The sequence below is a fragment of the Myotis yumanensis genome, unplaced genomic scaffold (genome assembly GCF_028538775.1).
Source record: "Myotis yumanensis isolate MYYU_CA2020_CCGP unplaced genomic scaffold, mMyoYum1.0.hap1 SCAF_16, whole genome shotgun sequence".
NCBI classification, from domain to species: domain Eukaryota; kingdom Metazoa; phylum Chordata; class Mammalia; order Chiroptera; family Vespertilionidae; genus Myotis; species Myotis yumanensis.
The window spans coordinates 31,040,261-31,059,787 of record NW_027223767.1 but is presented as its reverse complement, the minus strand read 5'-3'; the positions used below and the strand labels follow the sequence as shown (position 1 = coordinate 31,059,787).

At 39.6% G+C, this 19,527-nt stretch overlaps 1 protein-coding gene across 3 annotated transcripts in view; it reads left to right on the top strand.

Annotated features, from left to right (window-relative positions):
- Window positions 1–19,527, top strand: part of USP32 (ubiquitin specific peptidase 32) — a 126,038-nt gene that overhangs the window by 32,543 nt on the left and 73,968 nt on the right. For all 3 annotated transcript variants that reach the window (XM_070394676.1, XM_070394677.1, XM_070394674.1), the window contains exons 2-4: window positions 3,297–3,424; window positions 12,673–12,778; window positions 14,973–15,091. In XM_070394676.1, coding sequence (XP_070250777.1) covers window positions 3,297–3,424; window positions 12,673–12,778; window positions 14,973–15,091 — 353 coding nt within the window. The remainder of the gene's footprint in view (window positions 1–3,296; window positions 3,425–12,672; window positions 12,779–14,972; window positions 15,092–19,527) is intronic.

The following is a 19,527-nucleotide window of genomic DNA, read 5'->3' as shown; positions in this document are numbered from 1 at the left end:
GACACCTAGAAATCATCATAGATCCTTTTTTCTTTATTGTTCTTTCACAGCTAATTATTTATCGAACCATTCAGTCAACTTTACTATCTCTTAAATCTGCCTTACTTTACCTCCATTGTTTTTTTTAAAAAATATTTTTATTGATTTCAGAGAGGAAGGGAAAGGGAGAGAGAGAAGCATCAATTATGAGAGAAGAATCATTGATCAGCTGCCTCCTGTATATCCCCTACTAGGGATTGAGCCTGCAACCCGGGCATGTGCCCTTGACTGGAATTGAACCCAGAACCCTTCAGTTCGCAGTCTCTATTCACTGGAAAAGCTCTATCCCAGCTAGGGTTTCACCTCCGTTTTTAGTTTAGGCCTTCATCTCTTGTCTGAACTAATGCAGTAGTTGCTCAACTAGTCTTTCTGCTGCCTATGTCTTTTCAACACAAAACCATGCACGTAAGTAAGCATAAACCTGATAACACTCAGGAATAGTGTAGTGTCCGTCCATATACTTGTACCTTCTTTCATCAGGATTGTTTCAATAACTTAAATTGAACAGAAAATAACTTAAATAATATACAGGGTTTTATGTTTCTCACACACAAATCTGAAGATAGGATATGCAGAGATTATATGGCAATTCCATGGTAATCTAAGCTTTTCTGTCTTTTTATTGACTTTAGAGAGAGGGAGGGAGAGAGAAAGGAACATCAATTTGTTCCAATTATTTATGCATTTATTGGTTGATTCTTGTATGTGCTCTGCCTGTGGTTTGAATTCATAACCTTAGTGTGTAGGTACGACACTCTAACCAAGTGAACTACCCGGCCAGGGCTAATTTTTATTCTGTTTTCCATCTTGCCCAAATTTTTATTTTTAAAGTTTTCAAAGTTTCACTTGTACAATTAACACTTTTATGTTCTTCTTGTCTACATATTCACCAAGTGTTAGTCTGTTTATTTTGAATAAATACAAAAGACTGTTTATTTTCAGTAAATATGGATTGTGGCAATATTTCAGTGTCTGATATTCTATTTTGAGCATAAACAATAACTTATTCAATTTATACTCTGTTGATGGACATTGTTTCCTTCTTATAAATGCTTTAAAAAGCTTATTGTACATTTTCTGCCCTGGTTGGTGTGGCTCAGGGGTTAGAGTGTCAGCCCGTGCCCTGAAGGGTCGCAGGTTCGATGCCTCAGTTACAGCTTTGTCCCCCACCCCCTGTTGGGGGTGTGTGGAGGCAACCAGTTGATGTGTCTCTCTCACATTGATGTTTCTCTCTCCATGTCTCTCTCTCTCCCCATCTCCCTCCTATCTTTCTCCCTTCCATTCTCTCTGAAAAAATAATGGGAAAAAATATCCTCAGGTGAGGATTAACAAAAAACAAACAAAAAAGCTTATTGTACATTTTCTTGTTATAAATGAATAACAAAACATTACAAAACAGTTTTTCAAATAATTTGTAACCAACAGTATGTGTGATTATTATTTTATACCTCAGTGATTGATTTACTTGTCTCCTCCACTAGACTGTGAGTATCCTAATTTGTTAATGAAGCCATTAATGAAAATTAGCCATCTTGAAGAAATAGGTATATTCCAGTAGCTAAAGTAATTCTTCTCTATTACTGTAATTTATGAGATGAGTTTTGTTTTTCATTTTTATGTTCTAACAAGGAAAAAAGTATATTAGTGTATAGGGAATGTTAATATTATGAGTCCAATTTTTAATGAATTAAGCATCTAATTCACACTTTGACTACTTATTCAAGCATTAGCTCTTATTGGATTATCATTGCTCAACATGTTGTTAAACCCATGACCTTTCCCTCCCTACCACAGACACTTATTGAATGATAGATAATCTATGTGCCAGGCACTCTTCAGTCTTTATCTTGCTGTTCCTTTCTGCTTTACTTGAGACTGTAGACCAGTCCCTTCTTCCTCTTGTTTGGAGACCACACTCTTGTTTTTCCTGTTGTAACTATTCCTATCAACTTTCTTTAAGTATTTTTTTCCATACACTCTAAGAATTGATCTCTTCCAGTTTCTTCCTATATTTGATGTGTTCTTACCAGAATGTATCATCTTTTCTTGATCACATCCTCATTTTCTTATATTCCCTTTCTACATGATAATGCTATCTTTCAAACTTCTCAATATAGAATCCTGAGTATTATTATAGATTGCTTTTACTTTCAAACAAGGTCCAAGTTCTACTGACTTTTCTTTCTAGATATTTCCCAGATTTAGCTCCTCCTTTTCTTCTTGAAGTAGCAGTCTACTTTTTGCTTCCAGGTTTGTTCAGTTCTCTACATTACTGGTAGAGTGAACTATCTGAATTTTATCTGTGTCCTGTTTTATGTTTGCCTGGAGTTTCTATCTGAATTGTATCTGACTGTATCCCTTCCTTATTATGACAGAACAGAATTTCTATCACTTGGTCAATGATTGTCTCTCTAAACTTATTATTTACTATTCCCTGCCTTGTTTATTTTATTATAGTACTATCAAGTCTCCGTAAGTTCTATATGTATAGAAACAAACTGTTATCTCTGCTTGGTATGTCCTTGTCCTCTTTGCTTGGATTAATCTTTAAAATATCATGTAATCATCTTTTCTGGCCAGAAGTCTTTCTTTTCTTCTAGCATGGACTAAAAATATCATTTCTGTGTCTCCTTTGTGATCATTGTACTGACTGCATAGCATTAAAGAGTGTTTATTTTTCTGTCTTTGTAGACAGAGATTGATTGTTCTATTCAATGAAAAAAGTCTTCAATGCCTAAAAGGAAGTAATGGCTCAGTAATCATTTTTTGATAGTATCTAAAAATTTTAGGTTGTTAGAATCTTCTATTAATAGGTTACATTATCTGTAAATGATGACAAAAATTTAAGCGAAACTTGGGGTTATTTTCCACTTTGATAGGTGCATGCTTAAGGACTACAAACAATATAATTTTTATCTCAAAGGAATGAGTACATTGCTGCTGGAAACATATTAATGCCAGAATCTAATTCCATTTAATTTACCTGCTAATTTGAAATACTTGTTGCCTCTTCCTTGCCCCTGCTTGAAATTTGTATATATAATCTGTTGTTTGAAAATAGTGGGTCAAGAATTTTCATATTTATTTTCTAGATTAGATTTGTAAATATTAGAATTATGTCTAAATATCTTTGGGTTTGTTTTACTTATCTGGGGAGAGAAGTAATATTTGCCAAATTTTATTAGGAACTGGGTTGAAAAAATGAAGATTTCTTTTCTCTTCTGGTTTCTTATCCATCTTCTATTTCTGAATTGCAGTTACAGATGTAGAGCTGAAACGACTGAAAGATGCCTTCAAGAGGACCTGTGGACTCTCATATTACATGGGCCAGCACTGCTTTATCAAGGAAGTGCTTGGGGATGGAGTGCCTCCAAAAGTTGCTGAGGTAATCTCTGTGTTCTAGGTGTTCCTTTGAGATAGTTACCCACCAGCCTGAATTTTTGTGGGGCCTCTTGGTCTTAACAAACTTAAATCCCCCTTTATTTTTCTTGCTGAGTAGGTAAGTTTTAGATGTCAATATGGCTATGTTCTTAGAGGCTAAATGGAAGTACTGCAGAGCTGCAATTCTGCTTCTTTTGTATTTCTGAGCTTTACTAGCCACTGATTATGATCATGAAACCATTTGTATGACTGGCGTCTTATTCTTGTAAACCTCATCACTCTGGCATATTTTTATGTTGGGGTTATGTTTTATAAATTTTGTGTTAAAGAAAACCTTTTCATATAAAAAAATTAAATTCTGCTCTTGGCCACTTGGCTTGCCGTTGTGTCGGTGAGTCTGGTGGACGGAGAGCTCAAGCTAGCTTGAAATACAGACTCTTATGCTTTTGCATCGGACTGGCTGGCTCCCTAATGTGGTTTCTTGGGGATCTTGAAATCTGGGCATAACATTTGGGGGCTCGTCCGGGATTCCCAAGACCATGTAGGGACCCCCCCAATCTGTAGAGTTTGACTGGCTGCGGTAAGTGTCTGTGTGTTGTGTATTCTGTTCTGTGTGATATATGTTATCTCTAAGGGACTTGTCCTATATCTGGAGGAATGGCTTATAGATGGTACTCACCATCAAAACTCGGACTGGCTAAGGGTTCGAATCTGGCCTATCTTTTTAAAAAGGTAGAAGAGAAGCATTCCTAGGCAGTTTTCTACTGCCTCTGTTCAGGGACTTGTTCTTTATCTGTCCTGTGTGAGCTCACTTCTGGAATCTGTAAGTGCCTGAGGGGTCTAGGCGGATGCGCTGTGAAAGACCACAGGCGGGGGAGAGTTAGAAGACGTTCTGCTCCCCACGAGGGATGTGTATCCCCCTTACGGATTTGAGGAATGTGTATTCTCCTCACGGATTTGAGGGATGTGTATTCCCCTCACGAGAGATGTGGTTTCCTCTCGCAGATTTGAGACGAGGCGGGTCGTTCCCGCCGGTTTGGCGTAAGGCCATCGTCTAGTTGCTTCCATGGAGTTGGAAGGCTGTTCTTTGGGGCCCTGTTTGTCTGTGTCTGTGTTTTTCTGTTTTCTGTGGACTTACTGGACGGATGTTATGGGACGGACTCAGACTGCTCCTTTGGGTATTGTGATTGATCATTTCAAGGAGATTGGGGGAGGCTTTAGAGCTCCCTCAGGAGTTGGGAAGTTGTTAGGAATTGAATGGATTGTTTAAACTCTGAATGAATGTCTGGTAAAAGTATGTGAGTGTAAAGGCAGGGGAGGGGTCCCCGCTCGCCTCTGCTCGCCGCTCGCTCCTTGCCCGCCGCCCGCCTGCGCGCCTCCCGGGCAGGGAAGGTGAGCAGGGATCACTGTGCCTCAGGCCGCAGGAGAGGATGCGCCTGCCCGCCCGGGAGCTGCCTGGATGTGGAAGCTGAGGCCGACACACGGAGGCCGCTTGCTGCGCAGTCGGGGCGCTGGGCGCCCGGGAGCTGGTGTGCAGGAGCGCGGCGCATGGCGAGCGCAGCCCTCGCCCCGGAGCCCGGCCGAGCTGCGGGACCAGGCGGCTTGGCAGTGGCGGCGGCAGGCGGGCGGCGGCCCCCGGGCAGGTGGCGAGCGAGCGGAGCCAGGCAGAGCGCGGGGGGCAAGGCCGGCGCGTCGCTTGCAGGAGGCGGGAGCAGCGAGGCCCCCCGGCGGTGTCGGGTCCTGGGGAAGGTCCCCTACGGAGCCTGGGGGCCGGACACCTGGGGGGCCCGGCTGCGGCGGCAGTGACTCTGGACGCAAGCCGGGCCCTTCCCATGGAGATCACCCCAGCTAGATGATAGAAATTAAATAGGGTGCACGAGGACATTTGGCTGTGCCTCCGCGCCATCTATGAGACAGGCCCAACCCCAACTCCTCATCAGCACAGACCAGGAGATTGGGTCTATGTCAGAAGGCACCGCCAGGAGCCACGTTGGAAGGGTCCCTACACTGTGGTGCTGACAACCCCCACCGCTCTCAAGGTAGACGGCGTCGCGACCTGGGTCCATCACACTCACGTCCGGTCAGCGGATCCATCCGTGATCTGGAAAGACTTCATCACCAAATGGAGTGTCAATCGAGATCAACGCAACCTGCTACAGCATGCTCGACCTGCCTGATGCTGGTAACATTGCTCGCGATCACTCCTGCTACTGGGAGCCCCCACAATACTGTGTAATAGACTTAGATGATGCCTGCATCTTCATGGACATGGCTCCAAAGAAACAAGGACAATTTATAGAAAGGTCAAGAATAGACTTTAGTAGGATTTGGCTGCCTGAAGCGGCCATGATGCCAATATCATGTTTCATTGTATTGATATGTTATATTGACCTTTAATTCTCTTGCAGGTTTGAATGTGTGCTGGCTGTCCTGGAAGGGAACTATTTGGGGTGACCCCCAAAAATAAAGGATGGCTAGCTGCCAAGAGAGCAGGTGCCCAAATGGGCAGGAACAGTGCCCATCAGGTTTTGGTCTCTGTTGAAAGACAGCTAACAGTTGGCAGCCTGTAATACTGTCTTGCAGGCCTGAATCACCATACCCATGTCAGGGGTAGTAAGCTGGAAAAGGCCTGTTTAGAATAGAAGGTCTAAGGCATGGTTATGCATAGAAAGAAAGTTTTATACCAACAGTTGCTGTTTTGTTTTAAATCCATGAAAAGGAATTAGCAAGGAAAGTCAGAAAATCTTAGAGTAGATCAGTATGTTTTTCTCCTTATGTAATTCCTCCGAAATCTGGCAATGATAAATAAATCATGGCAATACATCTCTTAAAAAAAAAAAAATTAAATTCTATAAAAGTAAATGTTGTAGATGAAACACTAGCTTTTTGGAACTTGTAAAGGCTTATTTAAATTCTACTGAAGTTTTTAGATAGAGATAAAATGTGCTAAGTTGATAAAAATATTCCCTTTCTAAAAATAATAAGTTTACTATTTTATAGGTATAGTCACAGATATGTATATGTCATTCTAAATGTACAAAGAGAATAAGATTAATAAAACAGGGAAAGTTATAATAGGAATTTTTTTATTTTTTTATTTTTATTGATTTCAGAGAGGAAGGGAGAGAGAGATAGAAATATCAATGATGAGAGAGTATCACCGATTGTCTGCCTCCTGCACACCCCTCACTGGGGGGGATCGAGCCCACACTCAGGCATATGCCCTTGGCCAGAATTGAACCTGGGACCCTTTAGTCTGCAGGCTGACGCTCTATCCACTTTAGCTAGGGCTATAATAGGAATTTTAAGCTTGGTATATTACATAGAACCATAATTCACCATTCCTAATTTAATTAGAGACAGTTTCTATTCTGACCTGACTTGTGTGCTTTTGAATCTTGTGGTTTACATGATATAGAGATTACATTTTTGTGTGTGTATGTGTGTGTTCTAATTTTTTTTTTTTTTTTGGGTGGGGATATATGTTGCATTAATTCTCTTATATGTATTGTGTAAAATTGTGTAGTTCTTGTTCTGTCATTATTTCAGATTTATGACAGTTAGCTTTTTCCTAATATGACTTACTGGGTTCTCTGTTTCAGTATGAATTCACCTATTGCTTCAGTATGAATTCACCTATTTATTGATTTAAGAGAGAGAGAAACGCTGATTTATTGTTCCACTTATCTATGCATTCATTGGTGCTTCTTACATGTGCCCTGATGGAACATGCAGGGATGGAACCTGCAACATTGGCGTTATTGGGATGACCCTCTAACCAACTGAACTACCTGCCCAGGGCTGAAATCTTTCTTGATTACTGGAAATAAGTTTATATAATTTTGCATTCTTTGTTGTTTACATCTTAGTTTGAGATTTTCAATAGTGATTACTCCGAAAATTTACTATGTAGATGATATTGTTCTAGTGATGATATTAAAGATATTTATAACCTCTTTTGTTTTATGATGAGTATTCTAGTTGACCATGTGATTTAATAAACATAAATTCAGCTGTTGACACAATGTTTGTCACACACTGATACAAATAGTTGAGTTAGCTTTTGATTTTCCCATTTCTTATAGAGTTATATAGTGTTTACTTAATAGTTGAGTAGTATAATGTTTAGGTCAGTATAAGCTACCAGTGACTGTAGGTAAAGGCACCAACTGGCATGAATTTAGGAAGAGCTTGCCCTGAGCATGCTTGGCTCTTAGTTTGAAAGATAAGGTCAAATTAATAATGGTATTTTACTGTAGTTTGCCTAGGTGAGACAATTTTTGACTGTCATGGAAGTTCTCAGAAATGCCTTGCTTACTACAACTTTTACATTTAAGAAATAGGAATGAGCCGAAACCGGTTTGGCTCAGTGGATAGAGCGTCGGCCTGCGGACTGAAAGGTCCCAGGTTCGATTCCGGTCAAGGGCATGTACCTGGGTTGCGGGCACATCCCCAGTGGGAGATGTGCAGGAGGCAGCTGGTCGATGTTTCTCTCTCATCGATGTTTCTAACTCTCTATCTCTCTCCCTTCCTCTCTGTAAAAAATCAATAAAATATATTAAAAAAAAAAAAAAAGAAATAGGAATGATATACCAATATATCAAATTTTTCTCCATCTGAAAGGACTTCCAAACCTAAGAAAATTTATTTATTTTTAAAATATATATATATATTTTTTAATTAAATCTTTATTGTTCAGATTATTACATTGGTTCCTCTTTTTTCCCACCGTAACTCCCCTCCACCCAGTTCCCACCCCACCCTCCGCCCTCAGTCCCCACCCACTGTCCTCATCCATAGGTGCACGATTATTGTCCAATCTCTTCCCGCACCCCCCACAATCCTTTCCCCCCCGCAAGAATAGTCAGTCCATTCCCTTTCTATGTCCCTGATTCTATTATAATCACCAGTTCATACTGTTCATCAGATTATTTATTCACTTGATTTTTAGATTCACTTGTTGATAGATGTGTATTTGTTGTTCATAATTTGTATCTTTACCTTTTTCTTCTTCTTCCTCTTCTTAAAGGATACCTTTCAGCATTTCATATAATACTGGTTTGGTGGTGATGAACTCCTTTAGCTTTTTCTTATCTGTGAAGCTCTTTATCTGACCTTCACTTCTGAATGATAGCTTTGCTGGATAAAGTAATCTTGGTTGTAGGTTCTTGGTATTCATCACTTTGAATATTCCTTGTCACTCCCTTCTGGCCTGCAAAGTTTCTGTTGAGAAATCAGCTGACAGTCGTATGGGTACTCCCTTGTAGGTAACTGACTTTTTTTCTCCTGCTGCATTTAAGATTCTCTCTTTGTCTTTTGCTCTTGGCATTTTAATTATGATGTGTCTTGGTGTGGTCCTCTTTGGATTCCTTTTGTTTGGGGTTCTCTGCACTTCCTGGACTTGTAAGTCTATTTCTTTCACCAGGCAGGGGAAGTTTTCTGTCATTATTTCTTCAAATAGGTTTTCAATATCTTGCTCTCTCTCTTCTTCTGGCACCCCTATAATTCAGATGTTGATATGCTTGAAGCTGTCCCAGAGGCTCCTTACACTATTTTTGGATTCTTTTTTCATTTTGCTTTTCCAGTTGGGTGTTTTTTGCTTCTTCATATTTCAAATCTTTGACTCGATTCTTGCGATCCTCTGGTCTGCTGTTGGGAGTCTGTATAATATTCTTTTTCAGTCAGTGTATGCTTAATTTCTAGTTGGTCCTTTATCACAACATCGAGGGTCTCACTAGATTTCTTGAGGATCTCACTACATTTATCGGCGGTTTCTAGAAAATTCTTGAAAAACCTAAAAGGTGTGGTTTTGAACTCTATATCCAGTAGTTTGCTTTCCTCCATTTCTGTCCTTTGTGTCCTGTTTCTTTGTCTCGGCATTTTTTATGCTTCGCTGTGTCGATAGAGTGGCTTTCTGTGCTAAGTGTCCTATAGGGCCCAGTGGCTCAGCCTCCCCAATTACCTGAGGTAGACACTCTTGGTGCACCCCCTTGTGGGCTTTGTGCACAGTCTTGTTGTAGTTAAGCCTTGATTGTTGTAGGTAACACTGGGAGGATTTGACCTCCAGGCCATTTGGCTGTGAGAATCAGCTGTATCTACGGTGGGAGAACTTCTGTGCTGAAGACACCCTTCTGGGGCAAGACTTGCTTCAGTGGGGCTTTGGTGCTCACTGAGTCTGCCCCTGAGCGTGTCCCTTATGGATCTGAGTTGTAATTGGATGGTCCCACTCTGACCACTGGGTTCACTGGCTCTTGGATCTAAGGAGGTGCTAATCTCGCCTTTGCCTGAGGCTACCCAGCAGAAGCCAGCTGTAAAGCAATGCAAGTTGCCCTGGGGCCTTGGGGCAGCTGCAGTTTTTTAAGTAATTTTCAGATTACAAAGGGCCGGGCCTTTCATATGCAAAAGCCTCCGTGCAAGGCTTGGGCGGGGCGGGGTCCTAGGGGATCAACAGGGCGGGCCGAGCGATCAAGCAGTATGGCTGCTCTCAGTCCTGCCTTCAGAGGTCCTGGCAATCGCTGTGAGTGCCTCCGAGAGAAAGCTGCCCTTGAGTTCCAAACGATGCCAGACAGTCCCGTTTCTCCAGTATGAGTCTGGGTCCCCAGAGACTCGCCCGGAACTGGAGCTCAGAGCCTGAGACTCCCTCCCGATTGAAAAAGACAATCGTGTCCTCAGCCGCCAGCCCTCTCCACATGCACCTTTGCACCTTTGTATTTACTTCAGCACCGCACCTCCTCTGAGTCTTGGTATGCTTTTCTCTTTCCTTCTAGTTGTAGAAATTCCACTCAGCCAGCCTTCCTGTGGTTCTGGATGATGTCCGTTCCGTCTTTTAGTTGTATTTTTGAAGTGGTTGTTCGAGGCAGCCATCTCCGGCGTTAACCTATGCCGCCATCGTGGTTTCTCAGCACTCAATAAAATATTTCTTCTAATCAATTTCCTTTCAATGTGCACGAATCCATGCACCAGGCCACTAGTATATAATAACATAGTTTGCAGATGTTAGAAGAGGTACAATTTGGTTATTTGAAACCAAACTTTCCCTCAGAGATACTATGTCACTGTGATAGACTTTGATTGTTGTTTATTAATATTATATGCTAGTTACTTTATTAGCTGCTTTGCAAGTATATCATTTAGTACTTTGAACAACCACATGTAGCTGGTTTATCTATTAATTGGGATATTAACTTTGAACACTTAGCTAAATTATATTTGCCTAGTGAATTCACAAATTTTTATCTGACAACTTAAGTTATATGACATTTGTCATTATGTAAGTATTGATGTTACTATCATTTTATCAGTGAGGAAAAGATACTGAGGCTTAAGGAACTTAGGTTACTTGCTCAAGTATTAAAGTTAATGAGCAAGTCCATGTATCCAAATCCATTTTAGCTACTGTTCTATGTTGCTTCCCACTGAAGATGATAATAACTAACATTTATGGAGTTATTTGCCAGTTATCTGGAGCTATGATAAACATTTTATGTAATTTATCTCATGTAATTCTCACCACACTATGTGAGGTGTAGATGCTATTCTTATTAATCCTCATTTTCTGGCTTTAGAAATGGGGGTGGAACTAGAAGCCACAGAGGATTTTGGCACAGTATCATGATCCCAAATTTTTGTTGTCTCTACTGGAGCCCCCATAGGAAATCTTATACCTCCCAGAGATGGAATTCAGCTATTTGAATTGGGAAACTGGAACCTTCCCTTATAGGCATTTAAATAACTTCTTTTCCCCTGCTGCTCCCTAACCATAGTTAATATGCATACTGGTTAATCCCATGCTGTTCTCTAGATTGAATTAGATTAGTGAACAGTAGGAGAATACTTTATTCTTGTGTCATTACCATGCAGCATAAAATTCTGTTAACTTATGCAAAAAGGTTATAGCTTTGTTGCCTAAAATTTCCAAGCTCAATTCTGTTCTTCTATATTTATATAAATTAAATTGTTAAGAAACTCTAAATACATTACATTTAATCTTATTACCTTTAGCCAAGTGTCCATCTTGATGAGTTTGATTCTGTATTGTAGAATCAGAATAGGTATTCTGTAATACCTATTTTATTAGCCATCCCTCCCAACTTTGTTATTTACAAAATTAATACATATGCCTTCTATATCATAACCCTACTCATTGATTTAAAATGCTTAGGACGAGGTGCTATTTGTAAGTAACAGTCTGTACCTTGGCCGTAATGTTGTGCTGGCTGGGGGTATGGAACCCTAGGAAGAGACAGGTGGTGTGGCAGTCTCAGAGGTGTATGAAGAGGAAGGAATCAGGGGAAGTTAGACTGACTCCTGGGCATTTTTAAACAGAACCAAGATTGAAAGCACAGAATATACATGCTAAGATTCTGAGGATTAGGGAGATTAGGTTATCATTGGGAGGAAGTGAGGGAGATTCAACAAAGAAGATGCGGTCAAGGTTCTCCAGTGCTACAAGCCGACCTTTGCATGCTGAATATCTGGAAAAAACTAAAGCTGGGTGGTTCTCCAACCCAGCTTTGTTTGTATAGAACATTTAACTTTGTGGTTGAAAGATGGATGTTTTGTATAGGACAGCAGAGACTGAACTAAATAGTGTTTTTTTCTGGAGCTGAACACAACTAAGGCCTAGATGTTATCTCTAGTCTGACTGAAACTCTGTCTCTAATCAACAGACCTGAGGCTTTGTTCCTGAGATTATTTGATGCAGACCATAATGTCATTGTCCCAAGGATTTAATGATTGAGGGAGTGAATGTGCAACGAAGAAGGCACATGGGTCTGGTTGCTGGATGAGGCCAGTTTGAATCAAAAGGAAAGAAAGAAGAAAAGGTCATATTAAAGAAATGAAGTTTCTGCGTGGTTACACATTCAGTTAGAGAATGTCAGTCTTTCAAATCAAAATGATGTGTATACATTCTATAGAAGTTGAAGGAAGTTCTGTAATACCACAGAATCCTTATCACATTATTAGGGCTGTTGAAGGACCTTATCTTTCTGGACTTTGCTAAGGAATCCAAAGAAACAGAATAAATATTTAGTGTGTGAGCCAGTGGTATATGTATTTGAGAATACATACAGTATATTCTTGGCTCAGTGCAATAACAAGGTGTTAAAGAGGAAGAAGGGGGAGAAACTTAACATAATTTCACTAAAGTTTACCAGGGGCCTTGTTTGGAGATGGAGACAAGATTTGTTTAAGGTGTTATCAGCCTCAGATTCCTCAACATCTAAGATTGGCTTTATCATTTTCTCCTAGGTGATTTACTGTTCTTTTGGTGGAACATCAAAGGGACTACACTTCAATAATTTAATAGTTGGACTTGTTCTTCTTACAAGAGGCAAAGATGAAGAGAAAGCAAAATGTAAGTACTTTTTTTTATCTCAATATGATAATATAGATGGGCACAGAATTATTTTACCTCATTTTTTTATATTGATTTGAGAGAGAGAGAGAGAAATTGCTTTGTTGTTTCATTTACTTATGTATTCACTGGTTATTTCTTGTATGTGCCCTGACCAGGGAGCGAACCCACAAACTTGGCATATCAGGATTATGCTGTAACCGAGTGAGCTAGCCAGTTAGGGCCTTACCTCAAATTTCTGATGATAAGCAAAGGATTTAAATTGATATTTATCTGAAGAAGATAACAAGTGTCCAAAAGCCCTTGAAAAAATGCTCAACAACCCAGCCAGTGTGGGTCAGTGGTTGAGCACCGACTATGAACCAGGAAGTCATGGTTGCATACCCGGTCAGGGCACATGCTCTGGTTGTGGGCTCCATCCCCAGCTTGGGGCATGCAGGAGGCAGCCAGTCAATGATTCTCTTTCATCATTGATATTGATGTTTCTATCTCTCTCTCCCTCTCCCTTCCTTTCTGAAATCAATAAAAATATGTTTTTTTAAAAAGAAAAATGCTCAACATAATTAGTTTTTAGGGAAATGTAATAAAAAATTACAATGATACAACAAGTCACACCCACGAGAATGGTTAAAATTAAAAAGAAACATAGCCCTGGCCAATATTTTAGAGCATCGGCCAGAGCATTGAGGGATTGCAGGTTCAATCTCTGGCTCCAGTTGGGGCACATTTGGGAGGCAACCAATCAATATGTCTCTTTCACATCGATGTTTCTCTCTCCCGTCTCCCTTCCTCTCTTTCCACTCTCTCTAAAAATTAAAGGAAAACTATCCTCTGGTGAGGATAACAAATAAACAAACTGAAGAAACATAATATTTAGTGTTAGTGAGGATGTGGGAAAATTGCAATCCTCATACATTGCTTATAGTGTAGCCACTTGAGAAAACAATTGGGCAGTTCCTCAGACTTTTGTTAAAAATCAAGTTTTTGCCCTGGCCTGTTGTGGCTCGATTGGGCGTAGTCCTACCGTTGCCGGTTGGATTCCCAGTCAGGGCACGTGCCCAAGTTGCAGACTTGATTCCTGTTAGGGGGCATATAGGAGGCAGTCGATCAAAGTTTTGCTCTCACATCGATGTGCTTTTTTCTCTCTCTCTCAAAAATCAATAAAAACAAAGTTTTAAAAATCAAGTTATCATATGATCCAGCAATTCCACTTCTAGTTACATACCCAAGAAAATTGAAAATGGATAGTTGACCCTGGAACAATGCAGGAATTAGGGGCACCAACTCCTGTACAGTTGAAAATTCAGATACAATTTTTGACCCATTCAAAACTTAGCTATCCCTTGGTATCTAGGAGGGATTGGTTTCAGGACCTCCTGGGAATACCATAATTTGAAGATGCTCAAGGTGGCCTATATAAAATGGCATAGATCAATGCATACAGTCAGTCTTCTGTATCTGTAGGCTCCCAATTGTGAATTGAAAAACAGTAGAGGTATTTATTGTGTGTGTGGGGGGGAATCTGTGTATAAGTGGACCCCCAATGTTCAAATCTGTGTGGTTCAAGGGGCAACTGTATTCATTTAAAAAAAAGTACACAAATGTTCATAGCAGCAGTGGTTGCAGTAATTCATACTCTAATTAACAATGTATAAGAGTTTCTGTTTTTCCCACATTATTGCTAACTCTTTGTATTGTCACACCTAAACATTTTTGCAAATTTGGTATGTTTAAAAGTATATCACATTGCTGGATGGGTTGTTTTTTTTTAATCCTCACCCAAGGATATTTTTCCATTGATTTTTAGAGACTGCTACAGGGAGGGGAAAGAGACAGAGAGAGAGAAACATTGATGTGAGAGAGACACATCAATTGGTTTACTCCCACAAGTGCCCTGACCAGGGCTGGGGGATGCAGCATGCAACAGAGGTACCTGCCCTTGACTGGAATCAAACCCGGGACTCTTCATACTGTGGGCCGACACTCTATCCACTAAGCCAAACTGGTTAGGGCTCACATTTCTGTTTTAATTTGCATTGCTGGGTTGTTTTGAGGAATAAATAAATTTATGTGTTCATAAAGTGCTTGGCACTAGTAATCACTGAGTAATTGTTACCTTTCTCTTTCCTCCCTACTTCCACCAAGGGGTATATTTGATCTGTGATAAGATTAATTTATTTTTCCTTTATCCTAGACATTTTTAGTCTTTTTGCAAGTGAATCCGGAAGCTATGTTACACGGGAAGAAATGGAAAGAATGCTCCATGTTGTGGATGGTAAAGTCCCAGATACACTCAGGAAATGTTTCTCAGAGGTATATTTAAAGATTTACATTTTATCCCTACCTGTTGACTATGAGTATTAATTCTTAGTTTGCTATGATGAATAAATATTTATGTGCAGCATATTCTTAACATTTTTTTATTTAACAGTTGATGTTTTAACCATATTTTGTGCTCAAAGATCCATGGTACTTATTTCAGCTACATATGTGAATCTGAAACCCAATTCTACTGTAAAGGCAGCTGTCTATAATGAAATACACTCCCATATTCTCACACCAACACACACATTCTCACACTGTGATCCTGCAGGAACCTGGGCATTGCTCGCATTGTAGTGCCATTGCTTTTCATCATGGACATATAGGTAAATCACTCATTTGCCTTGATCCAGTCTTGTATCTCTATGACCCATCAGGGCCTGTTATTTTATTACTCAGTTGATTTGCATTATAAAATATTTCGGTTTACAAAATTTATCATTTTTTCTCTTTTCATAATTTTTTAATTTTTATTGTATAAAAGTTAAACATTACAAAATGTGTATCTTTCAGAGAAAATGCCCGTTTTTCTTTTCCGAGGTCTGCTAATATGGGAAAAGTTCCTAGAGATGGTGGAGTAAAAAAAAACCCTTTTAGAAGTTTCTGAATCTTTCCTGCAGCACTCATGCTGTATGATTTCTTATGGATGGCCCTTTGACTCACTTTCATTTCACAGAAATGACAATCCTTCACTGCTCTTGGTTTTATTCAGGGAGTTTTTATTCAGTTTAGTTTAGTCACCTTCCTAACTATATAGACATTGATTGTCAATACTGCAGATATATATCTCTCTTTGGACTCTTTATCTTAAGATTTTTACCACTCTGACTTTGAGCTTCCTCTGTGTTGATAGCACTTGGAGATTTCCCTTTCTTGCTTTTGAGCTGGGCAGTGCAGTTTTTGGTAGTGGTTATGGTGTTATATTTTACTCAGTATTTCTATGTATTTGGTGCAGAGGATTAGCCTCTTGCATTTTTGGTTCTGACATATTGACTGGAAGTTGCTGTGATAGCCTTTTAATATTTCAAGACAAACTGGCTAGCTATGTGTTTTTCCCCCCTCCAATAATAAACATTTGCTAGTCAGAAAAAATGTAATCTAACCTTTTCAGGCTTGATTAATTGGATTTTTTTCCCCCAGAGATGTCAAATGTGTTAATACTCTGCTCATTTGGGGGAAAAATGTATATGTTTTTTATTTTAATAAGGTTTATAAAGACATTCCCGTTTTATAGATGGGAATTAAATGTGGTTATCACCCAGTTCTCTAATTTAGGCACAAAAGCAGGTATATATATTAGATGATAATTAGTGCTATAGGAAAATATAAAATAGCCCTGGCCAGTTTGGCTTGGTGATTAGAGAGCATCAGCCCTTGGACTAAAGAGTCAAGGGGTTTGATTCCAGGTCAAGGGCAGGTACCTCAGTTGCAGGCTCTATCTCTGGCAACCAATCAATGTGGGAGGCAACCAATCAATGCCTCTCCAACATAGATGTTTCTCTCTCTGTCTCTCCCTCCCTCCCTCCCTCCTTTCTTCCTTCCCCTTCTCCCCCTTTCTCCCTCCTTCCCCCTTCTTCCCTTCTTCCCTCCCTCCCTCCTTCTCTTCCTTCTTTCCTCTCCCTCCTTTCCCCTCCCTTCCTCCTCTCTTCCTTCCACTCTCTAAAAAAAAAAAAAAAAAAAATCAATGGAAAAATATCCTTGAGTGAGGGAAAAAAAAAGATTTAGGTGGTGATAGGGAGGAGGTAGCTGAGTGTCAGTATTTTGTATAGACTAGTTAGGAAAGGCTTGTTAGATAAAATGACATTTGAACAAAAAATTTAAAGGAAGTGAGAGATAAAACCAGATATCTGGGGAAAGCACTTTCCACTAAGAGAATATAGCTAAGGCCCTGAAATGGGAGTGTACTTGACATGATTAAGGAGCAACAAAGAGGCCAATTTAGCTGGAATGTAGTGAGCAGGCTATATTGTAGGAAATGAAGTTGCAGAGGTTGGGGGAGGGGTGGGATAGAGTTAGGGGTACTATATATATGACCCTGTGTGAGTTCTTTGACTTCACCCTTAGTGAGATGGAAACCATTAGAGAATTTTGAGCAGACGACTACATGAGTTGTGTTTTTGTTTTTTTAAATATGATCATTTTAGCTTTTATCTGTAGGGTAGGCTGGACAGAGTCCAGGTGAGGTATCTGAATGACCCAAGTAAGAGGTAATGGCCATTTAGATCATGTGTGGCAGTCAGTGAGGTGATAAGTTTTTAGATTTAGATTCTATATTTATTTTGAAGGTAGAGTTGACAGGATCTTTTCTTGTATTGATTATGGGCTGTGACAGAAAGAGAAGAGAATGACTAAGGTGTTTGGCCTGATTTAGTAAATGAGTTGCCATTAACTAAGATGGCTAAGACCACTAGAGAGGGAGGTTTGGGGCATAATTAAATTTGAGAATCATATTAGACATTTAAGTGGAGTTGTCAGCTATCCTTTTTGACATAATAAGTTGGAGTTCAAGGGAAAGGATTTATTGGCTTATAGATAGAGATTGGCAAGATGAAGAGGAATCCAAAACAGGTGTCCAATGAGTAGCCTGTGAGGAGACCCAAGAGTGAATAGTGTCCTGGAAGCCAAGTGATAAAAGTGTTTTAAGAGGAAGGAGTCTTTAAGTCAAATAAACTGAAAGGTCAAATGAGTTGACCTCTGATCACTGAGAAATGATCATTAGATTTGAAGGGTAGCTCGTTGTTGTAGGTCCTGTGGAATAAAAAATCACTGGAGTTGGGTTACTAGAAGGAATGTGCTTATAAGAGGAAATTGTGATGGGGAGAGGCTTAAAATTGCATTTTGGGGAAGAGCAATGGTTATTTTAAGAAAATGATCATAAGACTTTGGTAGAAAATATCTGGGGTAGTGTTTTATGAAGGACACGAGCTTTGGAAGGGGGAAGATCAAAGAAATGAGGGGTCAAGGTATTACAACATTCATATGTAAGGCTATGAAAATCATTAGATACTTAATGGGTGATAAAAACTCAACATTATAAATGGGCTAATTTTACCTGATTCAGCTATTTGATGTATTTACCTGCTGTAATTTCTGAGTAATGTATCTGATGATTGAGCTTTTCCAAGAATTGGTAATTTTCCAAATTACCAAGACTCGAGCTTTTCGAATTACCATGTTTCAGTATCAGTTTTCTTAGAATAGGCTTATTTTTTAGATCTTCCATAATGTTTTGTGTGTTTTGCACTCCTAAAAAACCCCCCAAAACTAAAAAGAAGCACTATAACTAAAAGATAATGGACCTAGCACCTAGATTTAAGAGACATGGAATGGGTCTCTACTTTTTCTGTCTTGGCTTTATTAGCCTTGATAAATGATGTTTGTTATAAAGGAAATCCACATAGGAGTAGTATTGTTTTTTTTTTCTTACTGTATATATATTTTAAAATAGAAATTCATATTTTTTCTTTGTTTTGTTTTTACTTATTTAATTTTTTTTGTTAATCCTAACTCAAGGATATTTTCCCATTGACTTTTTTGAGAGAGTAGAAGAGAGTGGGGGAGAGATAGAGAGAAAAACATCGATGTGAGAGAGACACATCTATTGGTTGTCTCTGGCACGCATCCCAATCAGGGCCAGGGAAACTGCAACCGAGGTATGTGCCCTTGACCAGAATCGAACCCAGGACCTCGAACCCAGGACCCTTCAGTCCACAGGCCAAGGGTCTATCCACTGAGCCAAACCGGCTAGGGATCCACCATATCTCTTTTAGGTTATAAGTTATTTGTATCCCTTAATATCTCCTGAGTGTCATTCCTAATTGTATTTCCTGGGTGAGTTGGGTCTCCCTTTTTCTCACAGTAACATCTTCCAAAGAGATTGATTTGCATAGCCATGTGATGTTCTGTCCCAGCCTGGGTACTACTTTTCTCCAGAGATTTAACAAGGCAAAGAAGTCTTAGCAAGGAAAGAAAGCAAAGAAATAGAAATATACTTGTTTCTTTTTTGTATTCTAGTTGACTTGTGAATACTAGTACATGTTTTCATTGATGCCTCCTGGTTGAGGACTCTGGGAAAATTTTTTTTTTTTAAATATATTTTATTGATTTTTTACAGAGAGGAAGGGAGAGGGATAGAGAGTTAGAAACATCGATCAGCTGCCTCCCGCACACCCCCTACTGGGGATGTGCCCACAACCACAGTACATGCCCCTGACTGGAATCGAACCTGGGACCCTTCAGTCCGCAGGGCGATACTCTATCCACTGAGCCAAACCAGCTAAGGCAGGGAAAGTTGTTTTTAATTTGCCAATGAAACTTAAAAGAGCACTTAAATTTCATACGTGTTTAATTAAAATATGCTAATTTCTCAAATATATGCTAATTTAGATTGAGGTGCTAAAGAAGAGGGATAAGTGAAAATTGGGTTT